Raw genomic sequence first — 11,720 nt, forward strand, 5'->3', positions numbered from 1 at the left:
TTGTACTGTCCAATATGGTAGCCACTGGCCACATATGACTTTTAAAATTTTAATAAATAAAATTCCAGGGACTTCCCTGGTGGTCCAGTGGTTAGGACTCCACACTCCCACTGCAGGGGGGCACAGGTTCCATTCCTGATCAGGAGACTTAAGATCCCGCATACCTCGTGGCGCAGACAAAAAAAAAAAGAATTAAAAAATCCAGTTCCTCCACTGCACTGGCCACATTTCAAGTGTTCGGTTAGCACATGTAGGTGTGCCGCTGCCTACTGCAGTGAACACTGCAGAGAGAGAACATTCCTGTCACTGCAGCAAATGGACAGCAAGTACTGCTTGGCGGCACAGCAGGTCGCGGGAACCTTTTGGGGGCTGGTGTCTGTTCTGATTGCCAGTGACCATGCTGTGCCAACTGTTAACTTTTTGGAGTAGCACCTGAGTACACCTGCATTTGAATTTAGCAGGACATTCGAGTCTACGGCACATTCCTCAGAAGAACTCAAAACCTAACACTCCCCAGGCCTCCCCAAGTTCAACTCATAGCTCTGGCTATAAAGCCATGGGCAAGTGACTATATTTACATGAGCATATGCCTGTGCCATGACTGTCCCTTCTCCTGCCACCTTCTCCATGAACATAATTGAAAGGATTTCACAATAGGTGCACATCACTGCTCACCCCAAAGGCAAGCTCAGGCAGGATGCCAACAATGAGTCCATCAGAATGTGTCTACAAAAAGTAAAATCATCTATAATTTATGTCTAAGTAAAAGGCCACACCACTTATAAACAATTAACATTTTATAAAAAGACAAATGTACATATTTACACACATGTACATGTGTGGTCACACATGACTTAGTGGTCAGATGATGTTTCCAATTTTAAAAGTCACACTCACACTTGCCTCCCTGGGCCTGCTGGGGGCTGCTGGGGCCTGCCTGAGGGGGCAGGTGGGTACAGAGCAAGGCACAGTATAAATAAACACAAAGGCCAAGAGCTTGGGGGAAGCGTTAGTGTACACCTCTGATCAGAAATGTGGCAAGGTCCACAAGAAAAAGTGCCAGGTTTTTTCACAATCCCCTCAGCCTAAGCAGGGAGCAGGGCAGAGCTCCTCTGAGGCAGAGGGGGCACTGTCCCCACAGGACCTCATTCTTCCTTCACATTTCACTGGCTTTGGAACAGTCCCCAGGGCTCAGCTAGGAAGGGAGGTGGTTCTTTGGGAACAGGATTCACTTAGTGCAATTGTCTCTTAGTGCAGAGCCAGCCCTGGAGTTGGTGCTGTGCTTTCTGAGGTCACTGGTCCGTTCCCTTGGGCCAGCTCAGTGACAGCAAGACCCTCTCCAGGCAGCTAGGCTCAGAGGGAAAAGCTGGAGGCTGACTCCCGTCTGAGACCTCCACCTGACACACCAGTCTCAGAACGCCATCTTCCCAGGAGGCAGGGCCAGCTTTACCCCACAAGACAAGCCCAGACCCTGGCCTGCCGGACCCCCAGAGGCCACTGTCCCAAGGAGGAAAGCCCCATCCCTGGTCAGCAGTGGGGTTACACTTTATCGTATCAAGGGGCCACAGGATTCCTGCTTCTCTGCACCACAGCCGCCATGATGCCAGGTCCTGCTTGCCTAGAGAAGTAAAAGGGGGCCAGGGGCCCACCTATGGTGCACAAGGAATGGCCTGGATGGAGGGCAGCCTGACTGGGGGCAGCAGGCTGTCCAGCCAGCTGGTGTCCATGTTCTTCAGATCTGAAGATATCAGCCCAATATACCCTAGAAGATGTGAAGAAGGTTGTGTGAGGATTGGGGGTGGGGAGGCAGGTGTGTTCTCCCCCCCACCCTCCAGCCCTATCCGTGAAGGCCACAGACACAGCAGCCTCTGCTGTCCGCCGCATGGCAACCTCAATCTTAGGCAAACCTGAGGGCCTGGAAGGAGCAGCTAATTTGCAAGCTGTCTGTACCCAGATGAATTTAACAAGGATGCTTTACCCCTGCTGCTCTCTGGCCCTGCCCCTAAGCCTTCCCCACCCACTACCTGGTTTTCCCTTCTTTGAGAAACCATATGGATCCAGGGTCTTCTTACCCCCAGGGCTGTCAACTTCTGGCTCCTCTTTGCAGCTGAAGTCTCCATAGACAGAGGTGGGCTGGGCCCCAGGTTCATTGAGCAGGTACCCCTTCCCATCCACGCTTGTCTGCTGCCACCCTGACTGCTCCAAGAGCTGGGGACAGATAAATAAGAAGCCATCGGCTCACTTCCAGTACAGACTCACCCTCTGGTCCTGCCTTCAATAAGCCAACACTTCCCAGCCAGGATCACATCCTTGGCCCTTTTCACATTCTCAAATGGATATAGACGTGGAGTGCAGTTAGGATAGGGGCCTGGGAGGTGAGAGTCTGCCCTGGGCTGACACTCCCACATCTACCTTCTGGCATAGAATCTCCAAGACTTCCCTCTCAACTGGGTAAGGACATACCAACCGGGAGTGTGGCTTAAAGCAATGGTTCACATATTAAGTCAAGAAAAGATGCCTAGAAATTTCAGGTAGAGATAAGGAACTATGCCCATGTCTCCATTTTCTGTGCTGATGGAACACAGCCTGGGTACAGCTACTTCAAAAACTTTTTTACATTTATTTTAAAAACTGAAGCAGAAAAAAACCTGGAGAATAATTTGCTTAAAAAAAGAAAAGCCATCATATTACAGATCCCAAAGGCTGATTACTGAAACCTGATGTGCATTTCCCAAACTAACAGGACTGGGGCATGTTAGGGCGGAGGACACGGGCCAGGGACCCGGCACTGATGGTGGCTGAGTCAGAGCTATCTGAGGCCCTAGGACAGCATGTCAGAAACCCAGCCTCCCTCCTGCCCCCACTTCCACAGTGTCTTTCCCACCAGCCAAAGTGGTCAGTGGTCCCCAGCCACATGGATGTGACACTTGTAGGACCGTGCAAGCAGACAGGTCACAGCAGCAACTGCCTACCCTCCAACTTGGAAGCTCTCACTGGTTCTCTCCCCTCACTGAGAAGTAGCCACCTCAAAAGAGCACTGAAGAAGGAAGGAAGGGGCTTTACCTTCATGATGTCCTCAGTTAACTTCCCTTCCTCATCCTCATCTGTTGCAGCTGTGGATGGGGAACAGCAGAGAGGTTGGCTGAGGTCAGCCAGGCTCACCCTGCAGTGCCAGCCCCACCAAGTCCCCCTACCCCTTCACACATGCGCACACACACGCTGGCCTCCCAGTGGATATCTGCCTTCCATGAAGATTCCAGAACAGAACACTGTCCTTGTGACTCAGCCTCTTGAACCCTGAAGCCACACCTCTTCCCACCTCTTCCCTCTTCTCTCCAGCCCACCAGTCAGCTTAGTGCCGGGTGGAGTTCTGACCATCTTTTCTGCCTCAGGAAACCCCTCCTTGGATCCCAACAGTCAGGCAGGCAGGCCAGGCCCCGGAGGCACGAACCTTCAGAGGTGGAGGGCATGGGCGACACCTGAAAGTTGTACAGGTCACTGGTGCTGTCTGGCACAATTTCCACTGGAATGCGCCAGTCGGGGAGGGTGCTACTGACGGCACACGGTGACAGTGCTTCAGGACAACAGAAACGGAGGGTCAGAGCTGTGTGCTTTCTTAGTTTGCCAGGACACCCAGCATCCCCCCCAACTTGCAGGCTGCTCCAACAGGTCACCATCTACAAGCCCGGTGCCCCCTAGACCAAGAGAAAGAGCCATCCCACCAACCTATGTGGTCCCCTGCCAGACCCGGCCCACCTTACCTGGAGTAAGGGCCCGTTCAACGTCCAAGTCCTGCCCCATGTAGCCCTGAGTTGTGTAGCTGCTGTGGTCATCAGGCAGGGTGGAGCTGCTGAGTCCATCAGAGAAGGTATCGGGGCTGGATTCCCCACATGACTGTAGAAGGAGAAAGAAGCTTAGGCCCAGGCTTGCTGGGGCACTCCTTCTACTGCCCACCCTTGACTCTCAGGTGACCAAAGGCTAGCTGCTTAGGATCATACTCACCTTTTTCTTGGCCTTGCTCTTAGCATCTCGGCTGGACTTGGACTTTCTCTCTGTGGGGCAGATAGGCTGTCAACCTTGGTACAGGCAGGCATGCCAGCCCCAGCTGACTTCCTTCCTCCTTCCCTCTCTCCCTGAGGGCTTTCCCAGGACCCAGAGCCCTTGGATACCTTTCCTCTGGTTCTTGGTGAGGGGTGGGAGCATCCGGTACACCCGCACAGCTGAACTGCCCTTGTTCCTGCTCTGGTCCTTCACCTCCTCGATATCTGGCAGGGAGTTCATGGCACAGCGAAAGTTGGCCTTCCATGTCTTGGGATCCGGCTCCTTTTCCCCTACTTTGTATCGGCCTAGTGGGCAGGAAAGTGAAGAGTATCATCAGGACTATAGGTGGGGATCCTCAGCTGTGCCCTGGCTTGGGAGGAGAAAGACAAGAGTACCCCTGAGCTCTCATGCTGCCAGAGATCCACAATGGTCAAACCAGCAGGTATTCCTGGGTGACACTTGTGCAGGCCCTGGGCTTCTCAAATGCCCAGACTTGGCTCAAATACATCCAGCAAGCCTCAGCAAAGGGCCTAGCCAGAAGCACTAGAGAGCCCAAGCCCCAAAGTGCTATCTTTGTCACAGATCGTGCCCAGTCTCCCTTTGGCTGTCAGCAGCCAGACGGCAGGGACTGGGGCTTATTTGATAGTTCCTAACATGGGAATGGACACAGAGCAGGCATCAAAGAATATTTACTGATAGGTGGGCTGACTGGTCCGAGATGGGCCAAGAGCCCCATCCCTGAAGGATAAAAAAGAGGCTGCCAACCAGAGGGGCCTTGGACCCAGGACTATTGGTCAACATCAAGAAAAAGGAAGGCCTGGATCTCTTTCAGTGTCCGTGCTCACAACTGCTTTTGCCAGGGAGAACTTGAATCTAGCCACAAACTCCATGAAGAAGCCACACTTTCTAAGATTTTGGCTTCATAAACTCCTTTGTGAACGTGCTGGAAATGATGAACCCTCTCCCCAAAAACACAGGTCTGCTCCCTGCCCACCCCCGAATTCTGTACAACATCTCAGGGAGCTCAGAGACCCCAGTGAAGAGCCTCTGTGTTAAGAGAAGTACCTCCCCTTATCTCCTCCCTGCCCCTCCTAAAGCTGGAGTCCAGGGCACACACCTGTGTGAATGGCCCAGCTCCGAAACAGACAGGCATCCTTGTTGATGTCCCAGCCATGCTTGGCAGCGTGCTTCCATGGGATCTGGAAGATCATCTCCTCCTATACAGCACACAAGCACACATACATGTAAGACCGTGTCAGCTCAGAGACCACAGGCTTTTGGCCTGAATCTGCCCAGCCCCCCAGATCTGGGAAAAGGCTGACTTCCCCTTTTCACCCTGACATCTGGCTTGGGTTGACCCATCCTGAGAATGGCTTAAACAGGCTACTCCATCACTAGATCTTTCAGAAGGGGCTCTGGGTTCTGATGAGCTAGGGCATCATCAGCTCAGCAAAGACCTCCTTCTGCCTATTACAGATGTGCTAGGACCCATACAGAGTACCCTGGGATGCTTCTCTCAGACTTGTCAGCCCCAACATGGAAGTGAGAACTCAGTTCATTAGATGGGGCTGCTCAGGACAACTGCGACCACTGGCTCCTACACAGGGGGTCCTGGCCATATATACCTGTGGGAGCTCAGGGCCAGACTTGGATGATGACTACCTGTGTGACCCTGGCATTGTCACTATACCTCTTTGTCCCTCACTGTTTTCTCTTCCGTGAAATGAAAAAAACACAGTAACAAATATAAAAGCTAAGGTCTCACTGTTATCATTACTGGTGGTTAACAGTATGGATTTTTGAGTCAGACTGCTCAGGTTCACATCTTGACTTTATCCCTTTTTGTGTGATCTCATCATCTACTTCTCAGTGCCTCAGTTTCCTTATCTGAAAATGGAGATATTAATAGAATCTACCTCACAGGGCTATGCTGAGGATTAAATGACACAATGTAAGTAACATGGTGCCATGCTCGCTCATAGTAAGTGTACAGTAAGCATTAGTTGTTATTATAAATACTATTATTACTGCTAAGTCTGCAGGGTCTATGTTGTCCTTTGTGCACCACCAGCAAGAGGCCTCTTGGGTCTGGACAACTGGTGCAAGGTTAATTCTTGGGTCAACTGCTGAGCCAGTCACCTTCCTACCAGCAGTGCCCACTTTTCTGTCTCCTATCTGCCTGACTGGAGCCCTCTAGAATGTTGTGTGTGCTTGTAGAGGTCTCCCTCAGGAGAGACCAGAACTTTGGCCCTGCAGATGCTGGGAGAATCTTGCTGCTGGAAAACTGTCAGTGCCTTCAGGTGGATGCCCAGGGAGGCAGGCAGAAGTCAGCCAGTGGGGCCCTGGCTGGGTCTTGTACACTCCCTGCAGGATCCACTAGGAAATACATCTGCCTGCTCCCTATCACTTCCCTTTTTGAGCTGCACCTGGAGCTTTGGTCCCCTAAAGAACATGGGTTAAAATAGTGGCAGAAAAACCCAAAGAGTAACACTCACTTTATTAATCCAGATCAGCCCTGGGATTTGGTTGGAATTAATCTGCATCTCTAGCCAGGGTCTCATGCGCATCCGAGTGATGGGCATGTTGGCTGTAAAGAGAAGACAGAAGGCTCCTGTTTGGAGTCTGTTGAGCAGCCCCTAGGCACTACCCTGCCCCACCCCAGGTCATTCAATTACCCTCCCCTCCCCTCGTCCAGATACCAAGTACTACAATCATGGGGAAGGGGGCTTTCTCTGGAATAAAACCACCCTCCAAATCTTTTCAGCATCTTGAGCAAAATGCTTCTTCCCTCACCCCCTCCTAGATAGACAGTCTTGGGAGGAGACAGGCATGCATGTGTGTTTCAAGATTTATGTTCAGGAAAAGAGACAAAACACAGAGATATCTAAATACCAGAACTTTTCTCCCAAAATTCAAATCCTTTGGGAAGCAAGGGGCTTCTTTTCTTGATGCCAAGAAATTTTCCTGCTTGAGTTGTTGCCACTAGATGTGCACCTTCCCTAATGGACAAGCAGTCACCCTACATCCTGGACACTCCCCCCCCCCAAATCTATTCTACGCCTCCCTGACAGTCACAGTGTAGAGGCCCGGACGCCAACCCTTCCGGCCTGGTTCCCCTCCTCGGGCGAAGTGGCCCAAGGAACACCTGTGGCGCCTCTTCCCGCGGTCCCGGGAGGTCCTCCAACCATCCAGGGCAGCAAGCCCCAGGCCCCGCCACCTGCATAGACAACCTGAAACCTGGGGCCTGGGCGCGAGCTGGGACCGCCGAAAGCCGGCGCCGGGAGCAAAGGGCGCCCACGCGCCGACATACACTCGAGTCCCCCGCACTGCTCGTGGATGCGCGCAACCAACACACAGGGCCACCCAGAGGCCGCCAGCGGCTTCGCGCACACAGAGCTGCGGCAGCGGCCGGGGTCGGGCAACCTCGGCCGGGTGGGCGGTCCACGCCGCGGCCCGCCCTCCCCGCGCAGCTGCTTGCCGCTCCTTCAGCGCCTTCCCGAGTCCGCGCGGGGGCCCAGGCCACGCCGCGAGCCCGCCACTCTCCCGGCTGGGGTTTTCGTCCCCCACTTCCTGATGCCCCGCACGCTTTTGTTCGACGCCACCGGTGCCCCTTGCGTCGAAGGCGGGCTCACCTCGGCTTCAAGCGCTTTTCAGCGGCGGCGCCCGAGGGTCCCGGCGCGGTGAGGGCTGCTAAGCGGGCGCGGGGAGCGCGATTCTTGGTGGGAGCGGGGAGAAGGCAGAGGATGCCTGGGTCGCGGAGCCGCTGGGCACGGCTGGCCTCGGCTTGGCTCGGCTCCCGCTGGCCTCTGCTCCGCCCGGATCGGTCGCACGTCCTGCCTCGACGAAGGAGTGGCGCGCTCTGCCGGGTTAGCGGCGCCGGCGAGAAATCTAAACACTTAGCGGGATTCCCCCAGCCCAGGCCGGGCCCCGCCTCCTAAAGAGCCGCGAGGGCGCCCATTGGCCAGCGCCGCCTCATCATTTCGGGGAAATCAGGCTGTTGTAGAGCTAGCGGCGAAGGGGAAGTACAGGGCGGCTGCCCCTCCCCACCCCCTCCGGCCTGGCGCCGCCGCCCCGGGGCGAACGCGGGCCCGCCCCGCCGGCTCCCACTCCACCCCCATACCAGCTAGCCCAGGAGAAAGCTGTCCTGGAAAGTCAAACGCCTCTGGCCCATAGTTACTCACCTCACTCCGCACTCCCCCAGCCTGCTAGCTCCTCTGTCCATCTCCTTGCCCTCCTTTCCTGGGGATGGGGACACCTATCTCCCCAGCCTCGGTGAGGGGGTCACCCGCGCACCTGCGCTTTCTTCAGAGTGGACGCCAGGACTGAATCCCCGGAAAACTAACCTGCTTCCTCAAGCCCGTTAATGGGGTGTCTAGAATAGAGGGTTGGGCTTCCCTGGTGGCGCAGTGGTTGAGAGTCCGCCTGCCGATACAGGGGACACGGGTTCGTGCCCCGGTCCGGGAAGATCCCACATGCCGCGGAGCGGTTGGGCCCGTGAGCCATGGCCGCTGAGCCTGCGCGTCCGGAGCCTGTACTCCGCAACGGGAGAGGCCACGACAGTGAGAGGCCCGCGTACCAAAAAAAAAAAAAGAAGAAGAAGAAGAAGAAGGGAGGGTTTTGGCTCTCAAACTGCCCCCTTTTTGAGGGATGACCCACCTCCAGGTCATTCACCTTCCCTGGAGAAGTAAAGGAAAGCCTTCCCTGCTTGGGGCTGCCAGGACAAGAGGAAATCGCAGCTTGGCCGCTGCTAGCGCAGCCTGCCAATGGACTAGGGACCTGTTTCCTCAACTACAAAATAACGATAGCCCTACCTTGCTGGTTTACAGTGACAGAGAGATGATGTCTGTAAAGCATCATGCCCTACTTCGGCAGCAGATGATGCGTGGTTTGCGAGGTCCCTGCCCAGAGTCTAATAGTGACCGGGGGAGGCCTCTTCTGCTTCTCCTTCTACAACCTAGGGACTGCCCCACAAAGGGAGAAGGGTTTCAGAGAAGCCAGGACTGCTGAGTTGAGGTGGGTGTGGGCTAACCTTGGCTCCTCCTAGCACTTCTTGCCTTAGGCCACCTCCGCAGTCTCATGTGGCCCTTGCATGGGAGCCCCTCAGTGGCAGCATTAGTGTCATCTCTGGGCCCTCAGAGCTTGGCCCAGAGACATTCTGGGCAACATGGGGGAATTGCTTAGGTCTGACCAAGGTCTTGGGTCTAGCCAAAGGATTGGGGAGCCCAGGTCCCAGGCCCCTTGGGAATGGAAGCTATTTAACTCTTGGGCTTACAACTAGACCTTGACCTACTTGTACTTCTAGCCGCTGGGCTGAGTGTTCATTTTTCTATCTAGAACTCTGGCACAGCAGGCTTCTTCCTTCAACCCCATCAAGCTGCTGATTCAGAGGTAAATCACTCTTCCAGGCCGGGTTGGTTGTGTCACTCCTGTCACCCCAGCCCTCCCTCCATAGTGGCCCCCAGTTGCAATGTTGCAGGCTATAAACAGACACATTGATGTAGCATTCCACCTGTCAGTCACACTAGAGCTTCCTTCCCACAGAGGAAATGGATGGGTCAATCCAATAATGGTGCACCAGAATCTGATGCTGTGACTAAGACCAAGCTTGGTTCCCAGGAAACCAACAGGAATGGGTCAGCGCTGTCTCCCAGATACTGATGGGTGCAGGAGCCAGGAGAGGCAGAAAGGCAGGAAAACTGTGAGGAATGAGCCTAGCTGGGTGTTAAGCAAAATGGAAGGTGCTGAGGCCCTGGAAGGGGGCAGAAGGGTTGGGGTGCTTTAAGTGACAGAAGGGAGTGGGAATGCACTACAGAAACCAAGACCTTCTGAGCAAGAAGAGCAGAAAACAAGTGGCTCCTGAGTTGCGAAGTCTGTTCTCTGTGCAGCAACTGGGTGCTTGTTCTACCCCTAAGAACCTGACATAGCCACTGGAGAATTCAGAGTGAGATTAGGGAAATGAAGTTTGCATTTCATGTGGTCTGAGGAATTGACCCTGTGAAGGCAGCAGGAGAGTGTAAAAAGTGCTTTAAAACAAGAACTTTATTTTAGTTCATAACCATCTGTATATATATATCTACAATGTGCATCTTTCTGTGTCATGAAATGTACTTCTGCAATATCATTTGTAATGGGTACATATTATTCTATCATAAGGATAAATAAAAATTTACCCAATTAATCCCCTATTGTAGGACATGTAGGTTATTTCCATTTTTTCATAATACAAACAGCACTGTGTAGCTAAATCTTTGCACACATCATAATTTTTTGCTAAGGAGAAATTCCCCAGGGTTAGTATTTACCAGTGAAATTGTCATTTACATTTTTGAAGTGTTCTTTGCCTTTTTTTTTTTTTACTTTTAACTTTAGGGATTCTTATGTAATCTTGAAGTCTATAAGAATCTGCTTATGATGATTGGGGGTGCTATACTCCAAATCAGTGAAATAAAGCTAACCCCTGTTTAAGTATCTCAAATTTTTATTGTAACTGTTCTTGATGAATCCCATTCTAAGATGTATCACACATTCCTTGGGAAGCTGGACAGAATATATCTTGTTCTTTTCAGGTTTCTCTTAGTAATTCAGGGCTGGCCCTTTCCCCTCTCTGACTCAAAAGACTCATCTTCTGTAATTCCAGCCATCCCCTCTGGGCAGGTGACCTCCAAACCCAAACTCTGGCTGCCTTCTGGGTGTTCCCCTACAACCTTATCCACAGATTCACACACAAGCAAGCAGAACTTTTGACCTCCCCATTCCACACTGACCCAGCAGCTTTCTCTCTTCCTAATTCCAGCTCCCTCTCTGGTGAAGTCTTTGCCATCCTCCTCCCCTCTTTGCCTCACGTGGTCTTCTGGTCTTCCTTGCCTGAATCAAGTCCTGCTTTCACATTTCAGGTTCAGGCTATTGTTGCCACAGCCTCCCCTTGAGACTCCCTCCCTGTCAGGCCTGCCCCTCCAGGCACCTCTGCACTAGGTTTATCTCCCTAACTTTGATGATCTCCCTAGCATTCAGGTCCACACAGGAGCCTTGTGGTTCCCTCAGACTCCTTAGCCCCACATTCAATTCACTGCTAACTCTGGTCCCAAGGGTCCCATCCCAACCTTCTTTCCCACAACTCCCCTACCCTTGGCAGTAACTACAGGGCGGTGGAAAGAGAGTCTAGGAGTCTCATGCGGTGGAAAGAGAACACGGGATTTGAGTCTGAAAACTGTGTTCTTGTGCTTTGCCATTTGCTGTGTGACCTTAGGCAGGTTACTGTCCCTCTCTGGGTCTCAGTTTTCTCTTCTGTAAAATAGAGGTACTCTCTGCACATCTGTCCTAATTGTTACAAAGATGAAATTAGATAGACTATCAAACTCCTTTCTAAACTGTAAAATGTTAGTCAAAGGACATGTGTTCACAGTAAAGCATGAACCTTTCACTGTATTTCCATTCTCTGAACACACTTTGTGTTTTTCCCCTGTCTTTGCTTCTTCCATTTGCTCCTCATCCCTGACTTCCTAGGATACTTAGCAACACTCACCTCACCTGCCATTCCCCCTTGCTCTCTCAGTCTTAGTTCTCCCCCTCTCATTCCCCCCGCTGCACTTCAATTTCAGTCTCTGTTTTAAGGCCCGGAGCAAATGCCTGGTCTTCTATGAAGCACCTCCAAAGCAGCCAACCAGAAATCCTTCCCCTCC

At 52.7% G+C, this 11,720-nt stretch overlaps 1 protein-coding gene across 1 annotated transcript; it reads right to left on the reverse strand.

The window, feature by feature from the left end:
- Positions 1-727: 727 nt before the first annotated feature.
- IRF1 (interferon regulatory factor 1) lies at positions 728-7,882 on the reverse strand. Its single transcript, XM_082651358.1, has 10 exons — positions 7,674-7,882; positions 6,537-6,628; positions 5,159-5,258; positions 4,170-4,346; positions 4,003-4,052; positions 3,762-3,894; positions 3,452-3,574; positions 3,064-3,113; positions 2,073-2,208; positions 728-1,762 (listed from the first exon to the last, which is right to left on the reverse strand). The coding sequence occupies exons 2-10, from the start codon at positions 6,621-6,623 to the stop codon at positions 1,650-1,652; spliced, it is 969 nt and encodes a 322-aa protein (XP_082507484.1). The 5' UTR covers positions 6,624-6,628; positions 7,674-7,882; the 3' UTR covers positions 728-1,649.
- Between the last annotated feature and the right edge of the window lie 3,838 nt (positions 7,883-11,720).

This window comes from Grampus griseus (genome assembly GCF_964374135.1).
Source record: "Grampus griseus genome assembly, chromosome: 3".
In the NCBI taxonomy this organism is placed as follows: domain Eukaryota; kingdom Metazoa; phylum Chordata; class Mammalia; order Artiodactyla; family Delphinidae; genus Grampus; species Grampus griseus.